Source organism: Leptosomus discolor, chromosome 7 (genome assembly GCF_034619465.1).
Source record: "Leptosomus discolor isolate bLepDis1 chromosome 7, bLepDis1.hap2, whole genome shotgun sequence".
Lineage (NCBI taxonomy): Eukaryota > Metazoa > Chordata > Aves > Leptosomiformes > Leptosomidae > Leptosomus > Leptosomus discolor.
This window is the reverse complement of record NC_141397.1, coordinates 21,678,708-21,704,042: the sequence shown is the minus strand read 5'-3', so window position 1 is coordinate 21,704,042 and position 25,335 is coordinate 21,678,708. Positions and strand designations below refer to the sequence as shown.

The 25,335-nt window shown below is 39.6% G+C and overlaps 2 protein-coding genes across 3 annotated transcripts in view; one reads left to right on the top strand and one right to left on the bottom strand.

The window, feature by feature from the left end:
• Positions 1–1,308: 1,308 nt before the first annotated feature.
• On the bottom strand, positions 1,309–9,727 carry UBA5 (ubiquitin like modifier activating enzyme 5). 2 transcript variants are annotated; one of them, XM_086467868.1, is made up of 12 exons: positions 9,567–9,727; positions 8,404–8,449; positions 8,222–8,311; positions 6,992–7,101; positions 6,478–6,564; positions 6,053–6,137; positions 5,135–5,239; positions 4,830–4,957; positions 3,480–3,615; positions 2,927–3,002; positions 2,043–2,149; positions 1,309–1,473 (listed from the first exon to the last, which is right to left on the bottom strand). In XM_086467868.1, exons 1-12 carry the CDS (start codon positions 9,710–9,712, stop codon positions 1,390–1,392), a joined length of 1,200 nt encoding a protein of 399 aa, XP_086323994.1. In that variant the 5' UTR covers positions 9,713–9,727; the 3' UTR covers positions 1,309–1,389. The 2 variants fall into 2 exon arrangements, with proteins under 2 accessions (XP_086323994.1, XP_086323993.1); XM_086467867.1 differs by having other exon boundaries at positions 6,038–6,137; positions 9,567–9,712.
• Positions 9,728–10,102: 375 nt separating this feature from the next.
• Positions 10,103–25,335, top strand: part of ACAD11 (acyl-CoA dehydrogenase family member 11) — a 31,870-nt gene continuing 16,637 nt past the window's right edge. Inside the window, exons 1-13 of the mRNA XM_086467545.1 lie at positions 10,103–10,254; positions 12,256–12,355; positions 12,590–12,715; positions 14,352–14,513; positions 14,990–15,154; positions 16,750–16,897; positions 17,608–17,729; positions 18,769–18,875; positions 19,017–19,140; positions 20,705–20,782; positions 21,178–21,316; positions 21,429–21,536; positions 22,696–22,794. Of these exons, the coding sequence (XP_086323671.1) occupies positions 10,118–10,254; positions 12,256–12,355; positions 12,590–12,715; positions 14,352–14,513; positions 14,990–15,154; positions 16,750–16,897; positions 17,608–17,729; positions 18,769–18,875; positions 19,017–19,140; positions 20,705–20,782; positions 21,178–21,316; positions 21,429–21,536; positions 22,696–22,794 (1,615 nt within the window). The 5' untranslated portion in view covers positions 10,103–10,117. The remainder of the gene's footprint in view (positions 10,255–12,255; positions 12,356–12,589; positions 12,716–14,351; positions 14,514–14,989; positions 15,155–16,749; positions 16,898–17,607; positions 17,730–18,768; positions 18,876–19,016; positions 19,141–20,704; positions 20,783–21,177; positions 21,317–21,428; positions 21,537–22,695; positions 22,795–25,335) is intronic.

Here is a 25,335-nt window from a genome sequence, read left to right as displayed (position 1 = left end):
TTAAGTTTGGAACCATTGCTTAGAAATCAAACATTTAATGAAGTATTCCTTCAGCTGCCCTAAGAACCAGAAGCACTTCCCCCATATCACTCTCGTTTCCTGTTGGCTGGGTAGTGCTACTGCCAGGACTAGCTGGTTCTGTGTTGGCTGCATCATGCTGTGGAAGGGTTTTTTGGACAGCCCAAGTTGTAAATGTTTGTGTTAACACTGCAGAGACTGAAATTTATTCTTATAAGCCAAATTTAAATAATGATCAAGTTCTGGATGGGACACCCACACTAGTTAAAAATATTTGAAATTGATACTTCCAGTTGTGCAGGGTACTGGCACTACAGGATGTGTAGGTTTACATGTCAGTTTGACCTGTGGTAATTTAGAAGGTAATACCACTGCACAAACATTATTTACAAGACAAATACAATAGCTTAGCTACTCCACTGAAGATATTTGCAACACTAAATAAAGTTTAGAGCATTTAGCTTTAGAAGTTTTCTTGTGCAAACTCAGATTAATTCTATTCCTTAGTATAGCCCCTGTGACGAGGACAGATCAGAATTATAGCTAAACTTCTAATAACCAACTAAAATATTTGAAGAGAAAGAGAGGGACTCCTGTTCTTCCCAATGTTGCTGGTAATTCATACAGATTTTGTCATTAAAAGCATCTGCCAGCTGAAATAGTGGCCTGCTAATAGCCAGTCTGCTAGTATAATTATCTACTAACAAAAGACTTCACCTTGTCGCAGCATACTCAAAGCATCATCACGTACAAAACACACAGGCAGCTATTTAAGAATAAGCAGTAGTAAAACATTGATAAAACCAAGGAAGTTTAAGAAACATTCCCTCCCAGAGATATTTAAGGCAGATGAAAAGGCTGAAGTGTTCTGTTACTCAGACAAAGTAGCTACAGCACGATCCATGCCAAGAATTTCCAGAGACCAGTGAGCAACGATGAGTACAAGTGCCTGGAAAACCAGGAGCAACATAAGTGAGGCACAATCATCTGCCCTTGACCTACTCAGTCCACTCCAGCAGATTTCTTCTTCCACTTGTCCTATATTATGGACTGTTCTCATCATGTGACACTGCATATTATGTGGTATGCCTGCTTTTGTTACTTGATCCATCTTTTATTTTCTGCTGAATATCTGAACACTAGCAATGCTGAGAAATCAAAATTTACAGTAGCACAACTCTGTATCTTAAAGATGTGAATAGACAACAGAATATAAACGAAGCGTTTCCTTCCTGCCCCTGTAACAGTTCCATTTCATCAGAAGTGTAAAGATAAGCTTCAGTGGAGGTACAAAGAAAAAAGAAAAGCCTGGATGTCTCAAAATCCAATGCCAATCTGAAGTCCCCAAAGTTGCACTTGATACTTGTTTTGCTACATGTTTCTCATTTTGGCCATGAGTTCTTCTAGGCTTTCTTCAGACTCTGCTACCATTTCCTCAGTTACCAAATCCTCTTCCTATTAGGAACAGGAGGAAAAAGTTGACAACAAAAATAGCAAACAAAAACCCCCACACAAATAAGCTTTTTTGCTGTTACACCACACCATTTTCCCAGAACCAAGCACTCAGTTGCAAGATTAGGCCTAAATGGTTATAAGCTTAAATTGTAAACCATTCTGACTAGGAGTTAGAATGTTCTGGCTGCAATATGTACAGATACTGTGTCCCCCAGGTACACCAATTGCTCTTTGACTACATAGAGCTTTTACAAGATAAACACAGTAAAAATTAGTCACAGAAATATCAACAGAGAAATTCATGTTTGTTTCCCTTCTTCCACCCCCCAAATACATTCACTCCTATCACCTCAAACTTACATTCACACGAGCATCCACACTGAAAGAAACGTACTTCACAGAAACACAAGACTGGGCCATAGAAGGCACATATCGGGTGTAGAGGTACAGTTTCACTGGAATTGTTCAAGATGGAATGGCACGTTAGGTTTAAAGGGTAACTAAACCGGCCAGTATTACAAATTGAATCTACGTGTATTTCAAAAATTGATAAAGAGTAAATACATTACCTTGTTTGGGATAGTATATGCTACAGTAATTCCCTCGGGAAGCTCAGGTACTGGGCCAGATGCAGCCTTCAGCTCATCTTCTGAAATTTCTGATACTAATTCAATGCCTTTGCATTAAAAGGGATCGAGAACTCCGTTAGAAGAAAAAGTTCTTTAATCACTGTGTTAACACAGTAAAGAGCAAAACAGCAGCTACTTTTTCGAAACAGAAAAATAGCTAAAAGCAGAAACACCTTTGATTTCAACTACTTCATTCCATTATCACTACAAGATTTCCCCTTTACAATGTATGAAATGGTTCTATACAGGTAACCTCTCCTATAGGACTTCCTTGTCTTTACCATTTAAGTCTTATCGTGAGGACACTTCTCCCAGTGGTAAGCTAAGATTATTTTCTGTATCATGTAATAAACAGAATGCATATATCCATTCTTGAAATGGCTATATAACACACACTTATTGTTCCTTAAGACAATTCCTTCTAATTTAAAGCCCTCAGAGGAATATAAAAATCCATCAGATGCCTCAGCACAGCCGTTATGAAAACAACAAATGCTCATTGGTTACAGATTTAAGAGGAACACACAGCAAATACATCTTCTCACATCTTACATATCTTCAGACCATCTTCTGAGAAAGTTTTTTTTATTCAAACAGTGGTTACATTTTGAGCCTACAACCTGCACATTACACCAAAAATACATCATCAAGTGTGGTAACGTTACCATCGGAACCTGTGAAAAGCCAGCGGTAATTACGCAGTACAAGTTACAAAAAACAGGAACCTTAAGAAGTCTATCTACCTCCAGTGTGTTCACCCAAAACAAAGACTTCAATTGAATCTCAGTACTGGGAACACAATTAGTCTCCAGTTTATTACTTACCCCAGTCGTTGTCTTCATGTACTACTACTTCTTCCTGTTCAATTATTTCTTGTTTTGGTTGTGCAGCTTCTTTTTTCTGAAGGAAAACCACAAAAAGATAAAAAGCATAATAGATGTGATAGTCCAATTTTCAACAAGAGCAAAGATCAAATCTAATATTCAAACTTCTTTTAGTAGTTCAAATATGCAGTCACTATTTAGAACTTTGTTAGGCATAAAAAGGCAGAATACCTGCAAGTTAAAAAAAAAAACCCAAACCCATTAACACTCAAAAATACATGACTGCCAGAAAGGTTCAGCAATTACTGCAGAAGAAAGAGTTACCTAACTGAATGCAAGCCATTCTGCCTACCCTTTGCTTTAAGAGAACTCTTAAGTACTGTAGTTTTAGAAACACATGCAACCATCTGAAGACAAGGCTGCTGAAAACTGGAGTCGCAATGAAAGTTTCCTTTTACTACAGATCTGTAGCTGGCTTTGTTCTTCAGACTTTCAGGGGAAAAAAAAACAAAACAAAACAAAACAAAACAAAACACCACCAAAACATTTTTACCTTATAATTTTCTTGCTGTTTTCTGCAATTGTGGTCACTACATTGTGGATTTGGCTTCATGGACATACTTGGAAAGAAATCCTGCATCGCATTGTAACCAAGATAATAACTCACAGTACCAAAATTTAGCAGGTATCTAGAAACAAACAGAAAGCAGGCCCTTATGTGCAGGTGCAAACCTAAAACTTCAGAACTTCAGTTGCACAAGGAATAATTTCTCCTCAAAAAACTTTTAGAATACATTTTCACACTAGTGAAGTTGTAAAGAGTTACTGTAATTGTCTTCAAATAAGCTGTAGTCGCCTGACAACAGCGTAACTGCATCAACACAGAGCCAGGTCCTCTTGTGGCAGAAGTGTCTCAAAACAAGTCAGCCACAGGCTCAGAAAAAGTATGTTTAGAGTAGTATGTAAGCAGTTTTCTCCTGTGCCTTAATCCATTCCTTGAAACACGCGGGTACCCTGTATTACAGTGGGAGAGTTTTCAACAGCTCATTTCAGAACCAGTTTAATCATCTTTACTGTAGGGTCAGATTTGCAATGAAAATAAATATTTAAATTAAACTGCAATGTTTGCATTCTTCATTAAAGAAAAAACACATGTTGCTATGCAATTTTATAGAGCACCGCTATCTGCGCAGCTGAAAATGGAGCTTTGTGGTTTGTAGGCACACTTGCAAACAGTATTTTTATTCTTTGTAACTAGAAATTTTGGAGAGCTGACAAAACCAAGGTAAGGCTAAAACCAGGCTAAATAAGATCCTGTTCTCAAAGATGCTTGTAAGACATGGTGCATCATTTTGCAACTGAGGACAACATTGTTCAAGTATTTTCCTTGCTGATACATGCAGTTCTTTTAGCGGTTGGAGTCATGTGACAATATTTTTTGAAAATATTAAAATACGTCATGTTGCTATATAACTATTTTTAATTCACTTCAGGTTTTGAGAATATAAACACTTCAAGAGAAATTACTTAGTCTTTGTCCACGTATAAAATTTCAAAGACAAGTCAGCACTGTAGCATGTTTTGTGTATAATTTAATGTCAAATGGGAGCATGTTTAAATGTAGAACTAAGAAAAAAACGAGTGTGTGTGTATGCAGTAAAAGAAATTCTTAGGAAAACTGAAGACTTTCTTACCCCTGAAAAGTTCTATTAGAAACAGCAGCTCTAAAGTAAACACATCAGTGATTCAAGCAGTGCATATTTCAGCCCCGTCCAAGGATGCAAAGACCTTTAGGAAACAGGCCACAAACATATAAAAAGAACCAGACCCATCCTTACAAAATGTTCCTTCGGGTTTTTTTCCCTTAGGGTGCTGTACATTGAATAGCAACATAGTTACTTACTTCAGAACATTTTGTACCAGAATTCCTGCCACCACACCCATAGTTGTAGGAAGACTAGCTGCACAAACTCCTTCTCGTTTCAATGTTTTCTCATCAATATTTGCAGCAACTACAAGTGGAGGAGCACACTGAGGGAAATAAAGAAATTCCATTTAAAAAAAAAAGTATTACCCCCCCCCCCCTAGATTACACAAAATTTTAAGCTACTCCACCAGCTGTGCCAGGATCAGTCACTGGCCAGCTCATCCTCATATCCCAGTCCTTCTTTAAGAGACAAATGAGCAATTCAGCAGAGCACTGCGTACCGCAAAACAAGCAGATTCACCAGGTATGATGAGCTGTATATGTCCTGACACGGCATTTTCACTCACTCCAGATTCCATCCAGATTTGTCCGAGTTCATTGCAGGCCTTATAAACACAGAAATACACACAATCAGAAGTTTAACGGAGAAGAAAAAGTTGTAACTTGACAGTGATTGAACACATTGATCTTCCTGCTTTAAGACAAAAAAAAGGAACATGAAAAGGTAGAATGGAAATTGTTTATCACAGGACAAATTAAACCTGTCCTCATGAAGCCAGCCCTTTGTGCTTTCCCGAGGACCTGAGACTTTTGACCAAACGCAGGCGTTAGTGACCCAGTTCCTAGCACACTACAGAATCTAATTGCACAAACTACTTCTAGTGGCATGGATATAGCGTATCTGCACCTTCAGTGCACGCAGTCTGCAGATCGAGTTAGCTGAAGGATAACAGAACACGTGTGCTTGGCACATACTCTACATTGGCTGCTACTATAAAGAAAAACAGCTTGATTAGGTATACAGCTTGATTATGCCTTAAGACATTTTTAGTATACAAAAATTCATATGAAGTATACAATTAGCTATACAGTCTTTAAAAAGTTTGCAAGAATTAAGGTACCAGGCTTTGACAATACCATTACATAAACAGAATAATTTGAAAAGACAGAGAGGGCTGACAACACTTAACTCTTTTACTAACCATTAGCCACTAGCAACTTCAAAGTCTACAATTATATTTATACATGTAAAACGTGTTTTGTAAGAACTGGGTAAAGGCTCAGATTCTGTTTTCTTAAATCAAGGAGGAAATTTCTTAGAAGATTCTTGATAAGTTCCTGTCTTTTGTCTAGTCCCCACATTCCTAACATTTATAGGAGAAAACAATGCCACAGGCTGACGCCTTTGACGGCCTTACCGTGTTAATCGCCATGCGAGCTTCAAAGTTGTCCACGCAGCTTAGAACAAGATTGACAGGCTTCCCTTCCTCTAGTGCACCATTACTGAAATGAGTACCAGGAGTTTGCGTGAAATTGCTGGCAGAACAGGATACCACACGGCAATCAACACGCTGCTTTAGAGTGCAGAAGCACACGGGAAGTGCATTTCCAACATGTGCGATTGCAGAACAGGATACAACTCGCATCTTAAGATGCGCTAATATACAATGTAACTATATAACAGTAGAAATAAATGCCAACTCTAGAGAAAAGGTCTAAGCAGAAATGTCTTCATATGTATCAATTTCCCACTGGTTTTCAACTGGAAAATTGAAAAAACCCAACAATAAAAATGTGAGGCTGTGTTTAGAGCCACACACCAGCAGAAGGTGAGAGATTTTACCTTATTCTATCCATGAAATGTTCAAAGTTGTCCAGTGTTGTGATGTTGTAGTTATGTACTTCAAATTGAACATCAGGATTAATATTCCTTATGGAGGAAATAATATGAGTCCATGTTAATAAATACAATGATAACTTGCATTCCACTCCCTAACTTCACAAGTGTTGCTACAGTCTTAAGCTTCCAGTCTGAAGTCTAGAATACACCCATATTTGTCAAAAATTCACAGATTAGATAAGGAAAAAAAAAAAAAAATCACAACATATCAAAGTGGTGTAGTTTATACCAAATTTCTGAGCAAAACTAGCTGTACTTAAAAAGTAGACTTACATGAAGGTTTTGGCCAGTACAAAAAATGTCCTTAAAGTATCAATCACTCTCACAACTATTTTACACTCAAATTTCTAAATTGGATCATGCCACTCTGCAAGTGATTAAGAATGAAACATCAGTTTCCCGGAGCAGCATCCAGGTTAAATACATTTTGGTACACACTTCTTTCTCTAAGTTATACCTCAAAGTATGCTCTGCCGCTTGCACTTTACTTAATCCAGCTTGATGAGGTTGGAAGAAGAGTCTGTTCATGTTTGCCAATTCCACTTTGTCATAATCAAAGAGAAGCAGCTACAACAAAGATTGTATTAACATATGTGAATCTCCAAAGACTCTGCAACCAGAGCACTATGGCAAGGCATTTTAAACAACACAACTCATTCTAAAGCCAACAACAAAAAACCCTGACTAAGAAAGACTGAATTCGAACTCCCATTCACCAGGAACTGATCCATTAAGTCACGAAAACCACTCTTAATAAAAATCAATCTGTTCATTTGATCTAAACTAAGAATATTCAACTTATTATCTACATGAACACTATCAACTCTGTTACCACATTCCTACTTGTCATTATGACATTGACTAGAAATGTGTAATTTCTTTCACTTGTCTGGGCAGGTAGTTCTTCAAAAACAATTCACTTAAAATACCTACATAATACAGGGACTGAATTCTGAATCAACTCTTCAATGTCCTTGTCTATGCCCAAGATGCTGGTCTTCAGGAGATGCTCTTTCAGAGGATGGGGGAATAAACTTTGCAGTAGGAAACTGCATCACCTAATAATTAAGAAACTTCTTAAAGTTCCAAGAGCAAATGGTCAGGCTTTGCCTGGAAATACAATCATCTAAGCCATTCCCCAAATTCCTCCTTTAAAGAAAAATCCTGTTCTATTAACTCCGGAGGTTCTTATTATCTATACACACATCAAATTACTTTCAACTGCTGCTAATTTTTTAGCTCTAAGTCTGTCACATAACCAACACTTTGTGATAAAAAAAAATCTGTTTGACATCTACTGCACGTCAATTTCATGACTATCAACTTGATCTCATAACACAAGACTTAATCTTCTATGTGTGTTATCCCCCTTCTTTTTCTTTATTTTGTTTCCCTTTGGCAATAATGCAGTGTGAAGGTTAGGTAGATGGGCTCAAATAAGAGCACAGAGAAGACAAGCATCCAAACAAGAACCATCCATATGATACAGGATTAAGCCCTAAGTAAACCAATTTTACTAGTTTAAGAAAAACACAGACTCTTCATTTGTGATGTTACGCAAGTGCTGTTCTTAAATGATTTCTTCACAGTACTTTTTTATTTGGGCAAAATCAACAGAGTGAAATCAAATCTAAGTCTTTAGAAACACAACTGGTCCATTTACTATGAAGAAGAAAACTCTCATTACCTTACCAATGCCACACCTTGTCAACATTTCAGCAGTCACGCTGCCAACTCCACCTATACCTACTACTGCAACTGTAAAGGTACGGATCTTCTGTTGGAAGAAATGAAATACAGATAAATATATCAAAAGCCGTCCTCACAGGGAAAACACGCTGGGCTGTTTTAATGCAGACAGAATCCTACCTCATAGTCTTTGACAATTCCCATTCTTTTTAACGCCATCAAGCGACTACAAAGAAAAACAGCAACATTATACAGAAAACACTCTCTACATTTCTAATAGCAATTTTGCTTTTCAGATATTTAAAATCGCTTTTGCTTTAAAAATAATGCCACCCAGCACCAAACTCCAGCCTGCTGTTTTCACTACAGTTGTGATCGCCAGCTAGGTACAGTCTAAACGAGGCAGTAGATACTTTCCTATTAGCAACAGCAATGGAGTACTAACCCTGAAGAAATATCCTTATTCAGATGTATGAGTAACATCAATGAAATCAGGAGGACCCACAGCTATTTTTGTAAATTACTCCCTGATTTACAGAATGAAAGCCTACACTTCTCTCTTTAATGAACCATATGGCAGCAGGCCAGTGAAGACTCTTGGGCTGTTTTCTGATCAATTTGATTAGATTAACTGCAACACAACATTTTTTAAAAACAATTAATTACAGAACATCAGGTTCTGAGGATAGCTGGAAGAACTTTAAAGTAATGTTTTACCCCACTATTGCATTTTTTTCATAGAAAGTATCAATGAAAGTACAACTATCAACTTGTATTAAAGCAATTCATCCTCAAAAAAAAAACCCACAACAACATACAAAAAAGCATCAGATGTCCAGAACCCGCTGAGCATTAGAAAGGGTCCCAGATGCTCAAGACTCCTCTAAACCAAACTCTAAAATCAGTAAGTTAGAGGAATGAGAATAAGATTTCAATATAATACCAACACCTGATCCACTTATCAGAAACTCCGCTAAAAGCCTCACAGTTTCCTCTCTCCCGGTACCATAAGGCAAGATAATACAAAGTAACGCCGATAAACAGCCCTGCCAGCCCAGTCAGGTGGGAGAGTTGAGAACATCTCACCACAGAGCACCTGCCTCCCGCATTGTCCTGACACCCTCCTCAGCACACCCACCCCCCGCCCGGCCCTACCACGGCCACGCGCCTTCTCCCCTTCACCCAGACCCACAGTCCCAACCCGCGGGCCGAGACCCCACGGCCCTACCTTCTCCCCGTCCGCTACACCCCGACCCAGCCCCCGGCCCTCTCCCCACAACCCCCGCAGGCGCAGCCTCCCCACCCCGCCGTGAGGCAGAACGCCCCCCCGACCCCGCCCGCACCTGTAGGGGTTGGAGTCCGTCACCTCCGGGCTCATGCTCTCGATGCGGGCCCGCGGCGCCCGCCGCCCGCCCTTCTCCCGAGCCAGCTCCTCCTCCAGCTCCCGCACACGCCGCTCCAGCCGCTCCAGCCGGCTCGGCTCCGCCATGGCAGCGCCGCCGACGCCGCAGCGACACGTCTCCCTGTCTGAGGCAGCTTCCGGGAGCGGCAGGGAGCGCCGTCCCCTGCCCGCGCTGGCGCCTCAGGTCGCGTTCCCGCCGCGGGGGGGGGGGGGGGGTGTCCCCTGCCGCCGACGGCGGGCAACGTGCGGGCTCTGGCGGTGACTAAGGGCAGGTGCCACCGGGGCGGTAACTACCTCCCGGGAGCTGCCTTCCCCCAGCAGAAGCCACCCGGCTCCGAGAGCGCCGCTGTCCTGGCGCCGGGGACCGCTTTCCTTGACGGACCAAGCCTCCTCCGGTTGCCGCGGCGATGCCGGGCGGGCGGGGCAACTCCGCCAGTAGCGTAGCGGCGCGCTGGGCGGGTGCGGGGCGGACGCTGTCGGCGCAACGGGGGAATGGCGGCAGAGCCGGGCACCAGCGAGGTGAGGCGGCAGCACCGCTTCGACCAGGGGAGCTTAGAGCGGTACCTGTGCAGCCACCTGCCTGGCTTCCCTCGGCAGCCCGCGGAGTCTCTGTTTGTCAGGCAGTACAGGTAAAGGGGGGCCGCTCTCCTGCCCCGAGACTACCCGTGAGGGGCGAACGGCGGCCGCCTCCATGGCTGTTGGCATGGGCTCACGCCGTGGGCCCTCGTCCGTGGGGCGCCCTGAGGTGCAGAGCCAGGGCGTCTGCCCGAAGCGTGCCTCTGTGGGGTGAGGAGAGGGGTCGCGGCTTGCTCGCTGCCCGGCAGGAAAGGTGGCCGGAGGGGGGGGGAGCGTTGCCCTGGTAATGGCAGGCAGCGGCCCTCGAGGGAACGGCTGGAGAAGGCAAAGTTCGTGGTGGCGGCGGAGGTGACCTTTGGCCCAGATAGACCCTGTGGCCGCAGTTGGCCGTCTGCAGGCAGGCGATGTGTTGGGTGGACTTCTCGATGCCCTCAGAAAAAGGTGTGTTTGGCCCTCCGTGGTGTGCTCTGTTGGAGTACACGCACAGTTGTTTTATTGCCTGCTCATAAATCTCAATTTATCTGGTTGCTCTTTAATTGCATAGCAAATAATAATGTTTGGAAGCACATGCATGGCTTAAGAAATCAATATAAAAAGGCTTAGGCTATAGCCAGGTAAGCAAATCCATGAGAACAGCATACATTGTGCTGAGATTCCCATTAACGCCTTGAGAGCACTTTAGTGCGCCAGTGAACTGCTACACCCAGGATCCAAAGCCACTGTTGCACAGAACATTTAGTTCATGTGCATTCAGCAAATTACTGGTATGGTTGTGTGACTTCAAATCGGGAGCTAACTATTAAAGTTAAGTTATTCTAAAAATAAGTATTAATTTCTTTGTAAACATGGCCTCGGCTGCTTTATCTGCAGGTATCGCTAAGAAACAGTTAACAATTTTTCATTGTCTTCTGATGCAAATACAAAACATTAATTGAATCCTCATCTGTGCTCTGACCCCCGTATGTACTTCAATTGAGGAGACTTTAGGAGGGGCCTCAGGAATGTAGCCAATAGTAACATCTGCTACAATATTGTCAGTATTTATGCTTTTACTACTTCATTGGTCTTGCGGCTGCGCTTCAAGGCTTCAACCAATCTAAATCTCTGTTGGGCAGGGCAGAGTGTTTGTCTGTGCAGCATACTTGTTAAACTGTATTACAGACTATGCCCTAACTGCCTCAGGGAGAGTGGAAATGTCATGGGGAAAATGAGGGCAAAAGTTCACTTGATTTTGATTTTCTGATAGTTGTCTAATCTTTTATTGGACTAGGTCAGAATGCATCTTAAAAATAATCCGGAATGAGGAGAGGAAGGCATGTAGATTAGTACAGAGCCTGGAGGAAAATAAGAATCTATGAGCTCGATTGGGTTATGATGGACAAGGTTTTGTGACGGGTTTAACTAGGTTGTCCTTCTCTTTTACACAAATGTGTGATTGAAATGTCTAATTTCTGTGATTCTTTGGCACTGCAGCATTCATTTTTTCAGACTTTACTGTTAGTATAGGCAGTTCCTTAAGCATAGCGTATGTATGTGATGATCAGCATACAGCGGGCCTTGGTGCTAAAATTCACCAGTTGTTTGGAGAGCTTACATTGTTCAAAATGCAGCTTGCCAAAGGACAAATACAATTATGGGCTAGTGTGAATTCTGCTCTATTTAATTTCCTGCAAATCGGAATGCTTTAAAGTTAGTATCTACTGCATCCCTTGGAAACATTAATGGTGTCTCTTTAGGGAGGACAGGTAAATGATATCTGTTTCACAGGAGAACAAATTGAGTACCTGTGACCTCTCTGCAGTGAAAAAAGATATCTTTCTTGTACATAGGAATAGAACCTCTGACTTCCAGTTTTGTGGGCTATTACTTGTATCCTTGTAGGACTATATTTGAAAAAAAAAACAACCCAAACCCAACTCTTGAGAAGAACCCTTTCCTCTGTCTTTCCATTTTGTTCAGGCCAAGTCAAAGTGCGTTTTGCATCATTTCTGTTAAAAGTTTGAAAATTTGTAAGTACTTGAATTCGTAAGTAATTATAATCCTTTTTTTTGTAGCTCAGGCCAGTCAAATCCAACCTTTTATCTTCAGAAGGGTGGGCAGGCTTATGTGCTCAGGAAGAAGCCCCATGGCCCCCTTTTACCTAGAGCTCACAAGGTAAGTAGCGTCTTTCAGCAGGCACCAAACACTTTGTGTTGCAGGTGGATAAGTCCTGTACATGGTGGTGCAGCACACCACTGAATATGTCCAGAACTGCAGTGAATTGCTCGATCATTTCCAGTTTTCTGTGCTGTACGCATAACTAAACATTTAAGAGGATATATTGTCATTGCCTGTACTCATTTATGTTTGGGAGATTTTCACTGAACCTAAGTTCTGTGTCTTCCTCAGGTCGATAGAGAATACCGTGTGCAGAAAGCCTTATTTTCAGCTGGATTTCCAGTCCCGAAGCCCCTGTTGTATTGCAGTGATGTTTCTATTATTGGAACAGAATTTTATGTGATGCAGCATGTGCAGGTTGGTCCTCCAGTGTGATTTTTTTCTTCTCTCTGCTACAATCTACTTTTAAATTGTTTAAAACCTTTCTATTGGTGCCTTATTCAGCATTTACTAAGCTATGTGATATAAACATAAATAATCCTGAATATTTTTAAGAAATGCTAGCTATTGGAGGTTCTTGCTGATTTCAGCTTCTCCATGACTTATTTCCCACTTTGCTGAAATTTTCAGGTCAGTATTTAGCCTCTTTTTCTTGTTTTGAGCTCTCAGAAGGAAGTCTTGAAATGAGGCAGTGTTGCTTCTGTGAAAAGCCTACGCAAGTCAGAAGGAGACAGTCAGGCTATAAAGTTATACTGAGTCTTTGGATATCCTGGGACCTGTTTAGTACTGAAGATAGTAATCTACGTACAATTACCTTTTCTTGAACACCTAGCAGGATTCCAGCTCAAGCACTAGTTTCGGAAAGAACATGGCATAGCTCTGTCTGTGGTCCATCACTCTGGGGGTGCTGTAGCTGAGTTGATACTATTTCTGTTAGATTTTGGTGATTCTGAGTGTAAGTCTGCTGTATCACGTCTTTTTTTTCTGTGGGAAGAGGAGTTGAATTCAGGCCTCTTCCCTTTCATCGCATCCTACTTTATCATCAGGTTCACTAGGAAATTAGAAATGTTAGACTTTATGAGCCAATTCCTGGAGATTCATTAACCTTCCTACAAAAATCATGAATCAAGAATAATAAAATGTAAAAGCTATGAAGAATTTGAAAGAACATTCCTACATTAAAGATGGAGAATTTTTCTGGTTTCAACTAGAACAAAGTGGTTCCTTAATGAGAAACTTTGCTGATATATTTACATTTCTAAGGATGTAAATTTACAGTCTGTCTGTTCTAAGATGGACAGCAGTGCCCTGTTTTTAACAAACACTGCGTATTCAGAAAACAATCATACATTGATTGTGTTGAATAAGCTATTACACAATACAAAATCTGATTTCTAGCTTTGTTATGCAGATCTTTCAGCAAAGAAGTTCTGTTCATGCTTTAGCTGTGTAAATATATGGAAGCCATTTCGCGAACCAGTGAAACTGAGAAACTTCAAGAAGAGTCTGTTTTTTCTTTTCCAGTCTGTTACTGGCAGGGTCAAAATGAAAGGAGAAAATGGAAAACCAAACCCATCTTCTAAACGTGTTAAACTGCTTTTAAGGAGAATGCAAGTTAACTTCTTTGGGTGGTTTGCCTCTGTACGTACAATCCACCCATTCCCCTCCTCTCCCTGCCTGCACCTCTATGCTGGTCCCCAAGGTCTTCATTGATATTTTTTCTGGAAGTTAGCTGTTAGAGACAATATGGCAACTTTTTTTTTTTTTTCCTGGTACTTTCATGTCTGGATTGAGCTCTAATTCAGACTTTCATCTACTGAATTTATCTGTTATTTTAATTGCATTCCAGTAGATATCCTGCATACTAATAATCTGAGGTTGCTGTGAATTCCTTCATCTGTCCTGGGCAAGGACTACAATATGAGGAAGGACTTTTTCATTGCATAGGAAGTGTTGGTTCACTGCATTTGGTTTTGCTCCTGAAATGTATAGCTTTAGTTCTCTTCGTCCGATGCGTACATCCCACCAAATATCTGATTTACGGTGTTTCTAGGGTCGCATCTTCCGAGACCTCTCCCTGCCCGAAGTGGGCCCAGCAGAGCGTTCTGCTTTGTATATCGCAATGATAGAAACTTTGGCCCTGTTGCACTCCTTTGGTTTACAGTCATTGGGTCTCCAAGGATATGGTAGAGGACCAGGATACTGCAGAAGACAGGTACAGCTCTTCAAAAAATTACCTTGTTTTGTAAGGTCTTTGAAGATTTATTTGATTTGCAAGATAAATTCTTAATTATTAATGACTTGTAAAAGTATCCATCATATTTTAGCTATTAAATGCCTTCACTTAGTTCACAGAATTACACAGAATCAATTATTTGTGCACAGTATAAAGTTACTACTACACTCAGATCAGTTCTGCAATGCTGTACTTGGGGAGTTAGATTCATTTGGTTTTGGAATAATACTGGATTTGGGCTATGTAAAAAGGATTGGAATAGAAAATAGAGGTAGTCTTCATTGCATCTTTTGATCTCACAGTTCACATTTGCAAATTCAAAGGTAGTGGGTTTTACTGAATTTACAGGTAACATGGGAATAGTCAAAGCCCAGAAGCATGTGCTTAGAATTTTGTGCTCTTGGAAAATGTGTGAATTGGTTGGAAAATCTGTTGAAGCATTTGTATTTCTTTAGGTATCAACTTGGAAAAGACAGTATGATGCAGCTGCTCATACAGATATTCCTGCCATGAACAAGCTGGCTGAGTGGTTAGCAAATAACTTGCCACCTGATGATAATGAAGAAAGCCTGATTCATGGGGACTTTAGAATAGATAACATCATTTTCCACCCAACAGAGGTATTCGAAATGTGTTTGTACAGGTTTGGTAGTTTTTGGTCCTCCATTTGTTTGTACTCCTACCATGTAATGGGACATTTGTGTGGGTGTTTTAGTACATGATACATCTTTGAAAGGAACAGTAGAGAACTCTTCTCTATACTGTCTGTATGGTGTTCAAGTACCTGATACAGTCCTCGTTTTCATTGCAGGAGCTAGTTACTCGGTTTGTTCATTAGCTCTAGTCCCTACTTCCAAGTCCAAGACCAAAACATTTTATATGCATAAGTCCTATTAAATTCAGTGCAACTTGAGGATGGACTGAAGACTCACTTCATTAAACTACACAAGTAACTGATGCAAAGCCCATTGAAATCTGTGGTATGGCTTCAGTTAACGACAGTGGTTTTTGGAACAGGATCCGAATGCATGATATGTGATACTAGTGGAAGCAAAGAAACATCTGCCAAAGCTGCTTAGTTATGGAGCACACATAGATCTGAGAGACCCTCAGAGTTCCTCATTCTTCTTTAAGGAAAAGGAAGAAATTTTTTTTCCTAGTTTGTGGAAATAAACCTGTGTTACCTGTCTGTCGACACAATTGCGTTTTCATTATTTTTTTCCATGCTACTTGCTGCGTTGTGACCAAAAGATATGCCTGGGATTTATGACCAAGACTCTGCAATGCCTGCTTCACAACAAAGCCACATATCCCCGAGATTCCCATTGTTGTGCGTAGATCAGTTGATAGACACTGTTTTTAGGCTTAAATGTGCTGATTGACTCCCTGAGCAGAGAATCTGTCAGTCTCGGGGACTGTCCCAGCTGTTCAAGTAGTTGAAAGAACTGACCAAACAGTACAGAGGTAATTTTAAGTGATCTGTAGAAACTGTTCCTGTATATGCAGGAATGACCATATAGGAAAGTCTTTTGCACATAGTTCAAGTAGCCACAGATCATGAGTAGGCTGGAGGGGTCGTTCAGGATGACAGGCCAGCTGGATTGTAGGAATTCATCAGAACGACAGTTTGGGGAGTCTCAGCCCATCCAGCTGAAGACACCATTGCAAGATTTCTTGCAGCAGAAGCTTGTGTCACTGTCTGGGCAGTGATTGACTGTCCTGTTTAAGAAATTCAGTTCCTCATATAGGTGTTAATCTCTGCATAATATTGTGATAAATTAGGTTTTTTAGTGCATGGTCTGTCCATGAGTATCTGTTCAAAAGGACTGTGCAACAGTATCTGTGCAGTGGGACTGGAAATAAAAAAACCTTTCAATACTACTGTTCCTTAGGATATTTTAATTCAGTCTTATTTTGACTAGAAGAGTTTAGAAGTTTCTGACAGGAAGAACACTACTCAAAAATGCAGGATTTAAAACAGATTTTCATTGGAAAAATACCCAGTTTTCTGCTGCTATGTGAGTATTAATTTTATGCAGATCCTTATGTAGGTCCTAAAAGGAACTGGTTTTGCTGTAGATGGGTACAGCTCGCTTTTTTAATTTTGAACACGTAGTAACTGAATAAAGCTGGTGGATATTAAGTGGGTTGTGCATTTGTGGATGGAGAGAATTTATTGTCTAGCATTCACTTGAGGTTTTTATTTTTGTTTAAGGCTCGTGTTTTGGCAGTGCTGGACTGGGAACTTTCAACTGCTGGTCATCCTTTAGCAGATTTAGCATATGCCACTCTCTTCTACTTTTGGCCTACATCTATTAAGGACTTAGGTCAAGGAACTGCCTTAGGTTTCAAAGATGCCATAGGTATGAAACTGTAATCTTTGTGTTGAAATGACTTCTAGTGTTGACTTCTATTTGATATGTTACATTTATAAACAATAATAAAAAAGTTAAATTAGTAAGTACATCATTTTGCACTTGAAAATAATTTTTCCATAGTTTTATTCGTTGTAGGAAACATGCTGATGGTGAGATTTAAGGTAGTCCTGTTTTAACAAGCTGTGGCTCAGCCATGGTATGCTACTTCTGTAAAAGTTTTGAACCTTTCTTAGAGATAACGGAAGAAAACTGCAATGCTACTTCTGTAAAAGTTTATTTTGAACCTTTCTTAGAGATAACGGAAGAAAACTGCAATGCTACTTCTGTAAAAGTTTATTTTGAACCTTTCTTAGAGATAACGGAAGAAAACTGCAATTTAAATGTAAATTTATCATTTATTAAAAAAAAAAAAAGGCACATACCACACACACAGCCCCATGGTCAAATTAACTTACTGACTGGAGTGGAGGTGAGGGACGGTAGGAAGTGTTGTGCTTATCTGGAATTCTGACAACTCCTCTTTGCTTTTGGCTTTCCATATCACACTTGGGTCATGAGAAATGATAAATCATGGGTTTTGCTATGTAAATAGAATATCTTAGAAAGCTGAAAAGCTGTTCAAATTTTTGAAGAATAAGATGGAAAAATCATAGAAAATGTAGAGTATTCTAAAATATTCTGTTGGTTTTTTGTAGAAACTCCTTCATTTGAAGAACTGGTTTCCATTTACTGCCGCTGCCAGGGTATTAGCACTACTTTATCCAACTTCAATTTTTTTCTTGCTTTGTCATATTTTAAAATAGCAGCAATATCCCAGGTAATACACTCACATTTGCTGAAATGTCACATGTTTTTATTATGAGTATTTGTAGTTGGTAATACGTGTTCAAAATGTGAATAGTATTTAAAAAATTACTGCAACATTGTATTTCCATTTGTTCCTGTAGAAGCAGTATGACTGATAATTCTCTAAGAATTCTTGCTACGTAACGTACATTGCGTTAGATATAGCTAACTTCTGAGGAAAGTAGGCTAAAAATGAAGAAAATGCGGATATGTGGATTTTTCTTATTGATGTTCCAGTATGTAGGCAATTTCGTCACTGTGATTTTGCACTCCCTGGTTAAATTAAATCCTGTATTACAGAGAAACAAAGATCTTTTTAAGTTTCTGCGGCTCTCATGAAAGTAGATAGGATAGATAAATAAGATACTGTTGGTGCCACCCACAGATGAAAAAGGGTGTGTTGTGAACTCATCGTATTATGATCATAGGAGGCCCATCTTGAGATGTCATTATAGGAGAAAATAAGTTTCCTTGTCAACAGAAGTAGCTGTTTAGTTAGATAATCAGCCATTGTAGGGCATAAGTATATTTTAATGAGTTGCAGCATGAGATCACCATACTAAATGTGGGGTAAGCTACCTGGTACTAATTTGGAGTAAGAGTGTGCGTGTGGGGAATTTAGTTGTGGATAATAATCATATGTGTATACTGGTGTCAGTTGGCTTAAGGGACAGGCTGGGCTTGCTTGCAGTATCAATTGCAGAGATTTCTTTTTTCTTTTTTTTTTTTCTCTACTACTTTTTGTGATTTGCCTTTAGTTCGGTTTAGCTGTGGTATGTTTTTGGTTTTGTTTTTGTTTTTTTTTTCTTGTGCACCAAGTGTCTCCATTATATCAGCAATGGACCAAAACCAATATTAACATATCCCAGTGAAATCTGTCTGGGAGCTGATTTCCTTTTAAGAGTATGTGCTTTTAAGTGTTCCTTTCATAGTTGAAGAAATCACCAATCTATTAGAGAGACAATTTGAAGTGCATAATTATACCATATATGCCTTTCTTTTGGTTTTAGGGTGTATATGCTAGATATCTTATTGGAAATGCTGCTGCAGAGAATAGTCATGAATTTGGTAAGATTGTGAAACCTTTGGCAGAGAGAGGGTTAGAGCTTTCAAAAAGGTAAGAGTGGTCTAAACTGCTGGTCAAAGGCAAGGCAGAGCTTTTATAATGTTTTCACTTAAATGCCTGTATAAGGCAGCTTATGTTATTACGAAGGAAAATCTGGTCTTACTTGTTATTGCATTGAATGTTCTTCTTTAGGTCATCTTTCAGCAGCACACATCACAGCATTTCTGGAGAGCTGTTCTATCAAAGTAGGAGAGGCCAAGAAACTTTGCTGAAAGTCAAACAGTTCATGAAGCAGCACATATATCCAGCTGAGAAGGTAAAAGCTTTTAGTAAGCATATTTAAAAATGAACATTTTATGACTAGAATGTATAAAATATAAAAGTAGGTACAGAAGTTGTGGCCGTCTTTTTTTTTTTTTTTTTCAAAACAGCCTTATTTTTATGCAGTGTTGTTTGTGGCATTGCAAAATATTATTCTTTAAAGGTATTTGCCAAAATACTTTTAAAACTAACAAAACCCTAGAACCCTTATGTACTAAATCAAAAGACACTCAGTTAAAAAATGGAAACTGCTGGTTTTAACTGTACAAAGTTTAATGTTTCTGTTTCTTGCCTTCATTTTTAAGGTATGACTTTTATGACAAAAAGTAGGATTCCATAATGTATGAGTGTAGCCTCATTACTGAATATAATACCAGTGAAGGTTTGAAATCAGGTCATGAAATACCCATGAAGTCCCTAATTAGTGGAAGGGAAAATGAGATTAAGCCATTTTACTACTTAGCTTAGGGAAATTAGAGATTTTACATTTAGCTGGTTCAACTTTTAGCTTCATGGAAGCACAGATGACTTTTGTGGCAGAATTGGGTTTTTCGACTTTTTGATTTTTTCTTTTTTTTTGCATTCAGGCAGAAGTGCAGGGAACATATTAATCTGGAAGATTTATGAATGCATCTGCTGATCACAAGGAGGGGTTGAGAGCAGAAGCTGTTGATGTGCAAAGTTTCTTAAAAGTCTCTCTGTAACTAGTTTTGAATTGTCCAGGAGGCCTTGCAATAATTAAAGTACTTGCTTTAAAACCAAAAAAGCCACCAATAGCCATGTAGGTTTTGCAGATGAGTAGTGTTGTGCTTGTAAGTTATTTCTGGTAACAGGGATCATGAATCAGGACTTGTAAATTCTACTTCAGAATTTGTCTTATTGTATGATTTTTCAGAAGAGGGCACTACTTTTACTCGTTCTAAAAGTAGTTCTGGGCCAGCTTTGAAGTGTTGTGCCTTGCTAAAACATGCTTGTGAAAATACTAGGATTCCTGAATACATGGTGCTTAGTACTAATTGCTGGTGCTCGGAATGACTGTTTACATAATCTGTTAATATTTTGACAGGAAAAGAACATGTCATTTTTGTGGTTTTTTTCTCAGTTAAAAAAAGATTAACTGGCTCATATATCTGAATGTTGTGATGGGAAACCTGAATCTTAAGTGTCAGCACATCGGACTTTCATTTGTTTTACTTTTGGGTTCATGCCTCTTGTGCGTACCAGTTGGTAACAGTTACTCGTATCGTCAGAAAACACTGACTTTGCACTGTTATCATCACACGCTTTAAACCACCTCAAGTCATTTTCCTGTATGAAATAAGGTACTGATTGGGGTCATCCTCACTATGCATTTAAAGTCTTGCAAAAAGAATAGTTTTCAGTTTTATTTTCAATTGTATTTTTAATTTTATAATGCAACCAACTGTATAATAAAAACCTGTGTTGAATATTTTTTTTAATTGGTTTCTGGGGTTGTAGGGCTGGAAAAGACACTATATTATTACTAATGTTACATGTGTTCTTAATTTGAACAGTATCTTTTAAATTGTTTCTCTAAGGAAATAATAAAATACTATGCTGGACATGGAAATACTGAGGAGAAATGGAAGAAACCACCACTGCTTGAGAGACTGAAGGTATGGGATAATAAATATTCTTGAGCATTCTAGCAGTAAAAGAAACAGGCACTGACATAGAGCGTAAGAATGTTTGGCATATCCTGCTGGAGAAGTTACTCTGCGTGGAAAGAAACAGTGTGAGGAGCAGTGAAAGGAAAGGAGAAGGAGGTATGCAAAAGGGGCTGAGATACAAATGAGAGAGGAGAAAAGCAAAAGCGAGTTCTGTGAGGGGTATGGCTGAACTTTTAGTCAAAGGCAAAGACTGTACCTATTGAAAATGGCTATTGAAAAAAGGCATCAGATATGTTGGACAGTATGTTAGGCAGGAAGGAAGAAAATGGACAGCAAGCTAGAATTCTATTTTTTTTTTAAGATCTATTGGTAATGTTTTTCTCTGTTGATTCTTTCAACAGGAAATGGCCAAAGCAGAAGGTCTGTGGAACCTTTTTCTCCCAGCTGTCAGTGGTCTCAGCCAGCTGGACTACGCACTAATAGCTGAGGAGACGGGGAAATGCTTCTTTGCTCCTGAGGTTTTCAACTGTCATGCGCCAGGTTAGCAGCCCTATCCTGTAACTACAACACTGACAGCATTAAATAGTTGGGCTTCTTAGGCCTTACGAGTCGTGTCTCTCAAGAAGTAAATGTGACTGCTGATTTCTTGCAGACACTGGAAACATGGAGGTCCTGCACATGTACGGGACTGAAGAGCAAAAGAAAGAGTGGCTGGAGCCTCTCCTAGAGGGGAAGATTAGTTCTTGCTTCTGCATGACAGGTAAATTTTTCTGCAGAAGAAAGTTAGAGGCAATTGGCCAAAATTTCACATGGCATATGCAAAAAGTACAAACCTGCAAGTTGTTATGTGTCAATGAATTGATACAGAAATTTCCACTGTATCTGTGGATGTGTTTGAATATGAAATCATCTATGAGGTGCGAATGCAAAGTGAAGCACCCTTGCTGCCCTCCCTGATAGTTACCATTTTTCATGGTTATAATAATTAGTATTTGCTTTCCATATATTTTCAATTTATTTTTAGTACTAGTAAAATACATTTTATTGTACCAAACAGATTTACAATAGAACTTAACCTTTTTTGTAGTGTGCTTTGGAGTTCTCTAGAAACACACAAAGTTGTGTAGTTTTGCAGTATGTCGTAGTTAGGGGTTTTAAGACATAACCTGAAGATAACTTGCAAAACATATGATGCACTTGCTTTATGTCTGTAGCTCAGCACTATATTCATTTTTGCCCTTGAAAACTTGTGGTATTCAGCATCACTGGAGGGCCTGGCTCTTGATATAGGAAGGTAGCTTTTGAGTATGTGATGTCAAAATCTTGATCTTCCTGTGTCAGCAGGAGTTGAGAGACCTCAGCTTTGCAGAGCTGGACCCTTGTTTTGCAAACTCTGTTTCTCGATCTTCCCCAAGAGGAAGGAGATGCTTTTGCTTTAAAGAAGATGGCCTGTAAAAGAAGTTGAGGGTGAAAGGAGAGAGGAAGAATCTTTCCTGTTCCAAAGAAACATTGATAACATTTTACTGGCAACTTTCTATAACCTATTTTATAAACCATCGCAAAAGTAGTTTAAATCTCTGTATTTTCACTTGAGAAGAGCCATGAGGCTGAGGACAGGTATGACTATTATCTATAAGTACATTGGAAGGGATTTAAAAACATCAGGGAAGGAAGAAAGCTGTTGACTATAAAGGGTAGTCTAAGCCCAAGAACAAGTAAGTTTAGTCTGTGAATAACAGGTTGTTGGAAAATAGAAAGCCTTTGACCACCAGCAGGGTGAGGTTCTGAAAACAGCTTTTCTACTGGGAGCAAAACATTGTTACTGTCAATAGAGTATACCTAGATCCCTATATTTGTGGAGGTAGTACTACCTGTATATTTAATGCAGTGGTTTGGTTTTGTTTTTTTCTTTAACATAGAACCTGATGTGGCTTCAAGTGATGCCACCAATATGCAGTGCAGCATTGAGCGAGAGGGAAACAGTTATGTGATCAATGGCAAGAAGTGGTGGAGCAGTGGTAAGTATGGAAAGCCTAAATAAGAATGGCTAAGTCTAAAATTCTTCCCAAGAATTGCTAACACAAAAATACTTATGCCCCATTTCTGAGATGGAAAATGGTCTCTTCTTGAGTAAAAGCAACAGAACAACGGAAAGAGCTGAATCGAGCTTTTGTTCTATGAAGCAAAGTTCAAGACTCAAAGCCTGTTTGGGGTTTTGAGCCTTTTTTGGAACCACTGAACTTCAATTACAGAATGCATACTGCTATTGTTCTTTAAAGGTTCCTTCTTTGCATCAAGTAACGTACATGTTTATGGCTGTAGCCTTTAAACTTCATATTTATGAAGCTATCTTTGGCAGCTTGTGTGTGAGGTTTGAGTATACTGTGTAGTTACAGTAAAATTTGGCTACTTTCTAAACTAACCTGTGATGCTGTTGAACTGACTGTTACAGGTGATTTTCTTATACTATACTTTCCAGAAAAATCAATGGATTGTACTGTAAGTGCTAAATATCCCTGATACTGTAGTACTGTTGCTTTTTTACCAAAACATACGTGACAGCAACTTGAAAATCATCATTCCCTGGGAGTTTGGAAGCCAACTAAATAAACTGAATTGCTAACAAGTGAAACTTGAACATTTCATTTCTGTACCTTTGAGTGTGGCAGCTATCTACCGATACATGCCTGTGCACTACCTAGACTCACCAGAAGATAGGGCTCGCTCTCTTTTCTAGTACTGCAAAACTGGCGGCAAAAGGGGGCATGATATCTTGTCTCTTGACCTGAGAGTCTAACTGCTGGCTGCTACCTTTGCTCTGGGTCAGTGTCTCCCAGCTGTGCATTGCAGTTCCTAAGGAAGTAACTGGAAAGTTTGTAGGAGGTCACATACACAAAATATTATTCATAAAATTAGTTATATGAATTATAAAAAGAAGAGTAAACATAAGAGAGTAAGCATGATTTTTTTTTTCTCTTATTTCTAATAATAATTAGGGCAGTCAGGTTTGCATACAGATGCATAAAAGGCACTGCAATTTCACAAAGTTTGAGACACACATGTAGCTCTGCCTTTGTCAGAGTCTCCTTTTCTGCCTGGTTGTTTTTGGGGGGGGTTGGAAATTCTGTTTTCGGTTTGTTTTGGTTTTTTTACCCTTTTTATTCTGAGTGGGACGTTAGGACCTTGGCTGTTTGGGAATTCCAGAAGCCTAACGACCTGGTCAGAATGTCACTCTGGGTGCAACCCCTCTGTATTTGTGAAGACAACTCATAAATCACACATGCAAGGAGTCAGTTGCTTTGTGAAAGAACTGGAGTTTCTTACCATGCTCTGCACTGGTACTTTGCATGTCTGCAGTAAATCCAGTATGGCCGAAATATCTCAGCTTTATGGTATATGTGTAGACCATCCGACACACACTTCTGACTTCGCTGTTCACGTCCTAGTATTTCTCAAAATACTGGACAGAAATTTTGTAAGCTTTTGTCATTCATAGAGAAGAGGCTTGTGCCTTGTTTATGCTACTGTTGTTTCTTGTCTGTAATTTTAGAGCTGCTTCTTGCATTCCATAATTGTGCAACTAGGAACAATGTGTAAAAGTGAGGGATTCTTGTTGGCTTTCATAAGCTGTAGATCAGGCGTTTTGTGAGAGCCCATGGGATGTTTGAGGGCAGGGACAGTATGCTGTAATACCACTTTTTTCATTTGGAAACTAATGTCAATATATCTGAAACGCTTCCAGAGAGTCATGGAAAACTGCTGTTTTCCTGGAGTCTTTGCCAGCACTGTGGCAGAGGACAGCCTTGGTACCTCTCTGTGGAAAAACTAAAGCCCACCAACCGTGAGCTCCATATGGAGTCAGAGCCCCTCTCGTTCATCAAGCAAGGTCTCTACTCTTTGCCAGTTGATAAATGCCTATGATGAGAGATGTCAGTACCTACTAAAACAAAACAAACATAAAGATACCAATAAATGAAAGCCAGTGCACTTTTTATATTATTTGATTTTATTGTATTTCCATATATTTTAGCAGATACAGTTATTGCAGTGTTTGATTAATTTTACAAATACTGACTAGAAATTCCGGGCCCTGTATCTGAAGATTAACTGAACTTTTTCTTACATTTCTGCTAATGCTTTGGCTGCACTACTTTAGCATTTACAGAGATCTAGAATGTGCCTGCCATGGGGCACTGGGCTGGCTGAAATTTAGGGTGAGCAGAAAAGGAGATGTGAAAGGTAATTTTTGGTAGATACAGAGAAGGAGTTACCAGTTTTTGTGGAGGATGTCGTTGTTGCTATGCATATGGCGAAACAGAATGGCTTTCTCCCCGACTCCCTCTTTCTCTCAGGTCTCAGCCATTAACTTATACCGCATTTCAAGCTGCAAGGGTATCTATGGAACGAAAGCTGAGGAAAAAAATGGAACCAATTTGCTAGGCACATGTTCTAAAGTTTTAGAAAATAGTTAGAGATACACAAGGTTATTAACTTTCAGTACAAAAGTTCTTATACTGCTGTTTTATTGCAGATGGTTTCTTTTTCTGTTTTGATTAGAT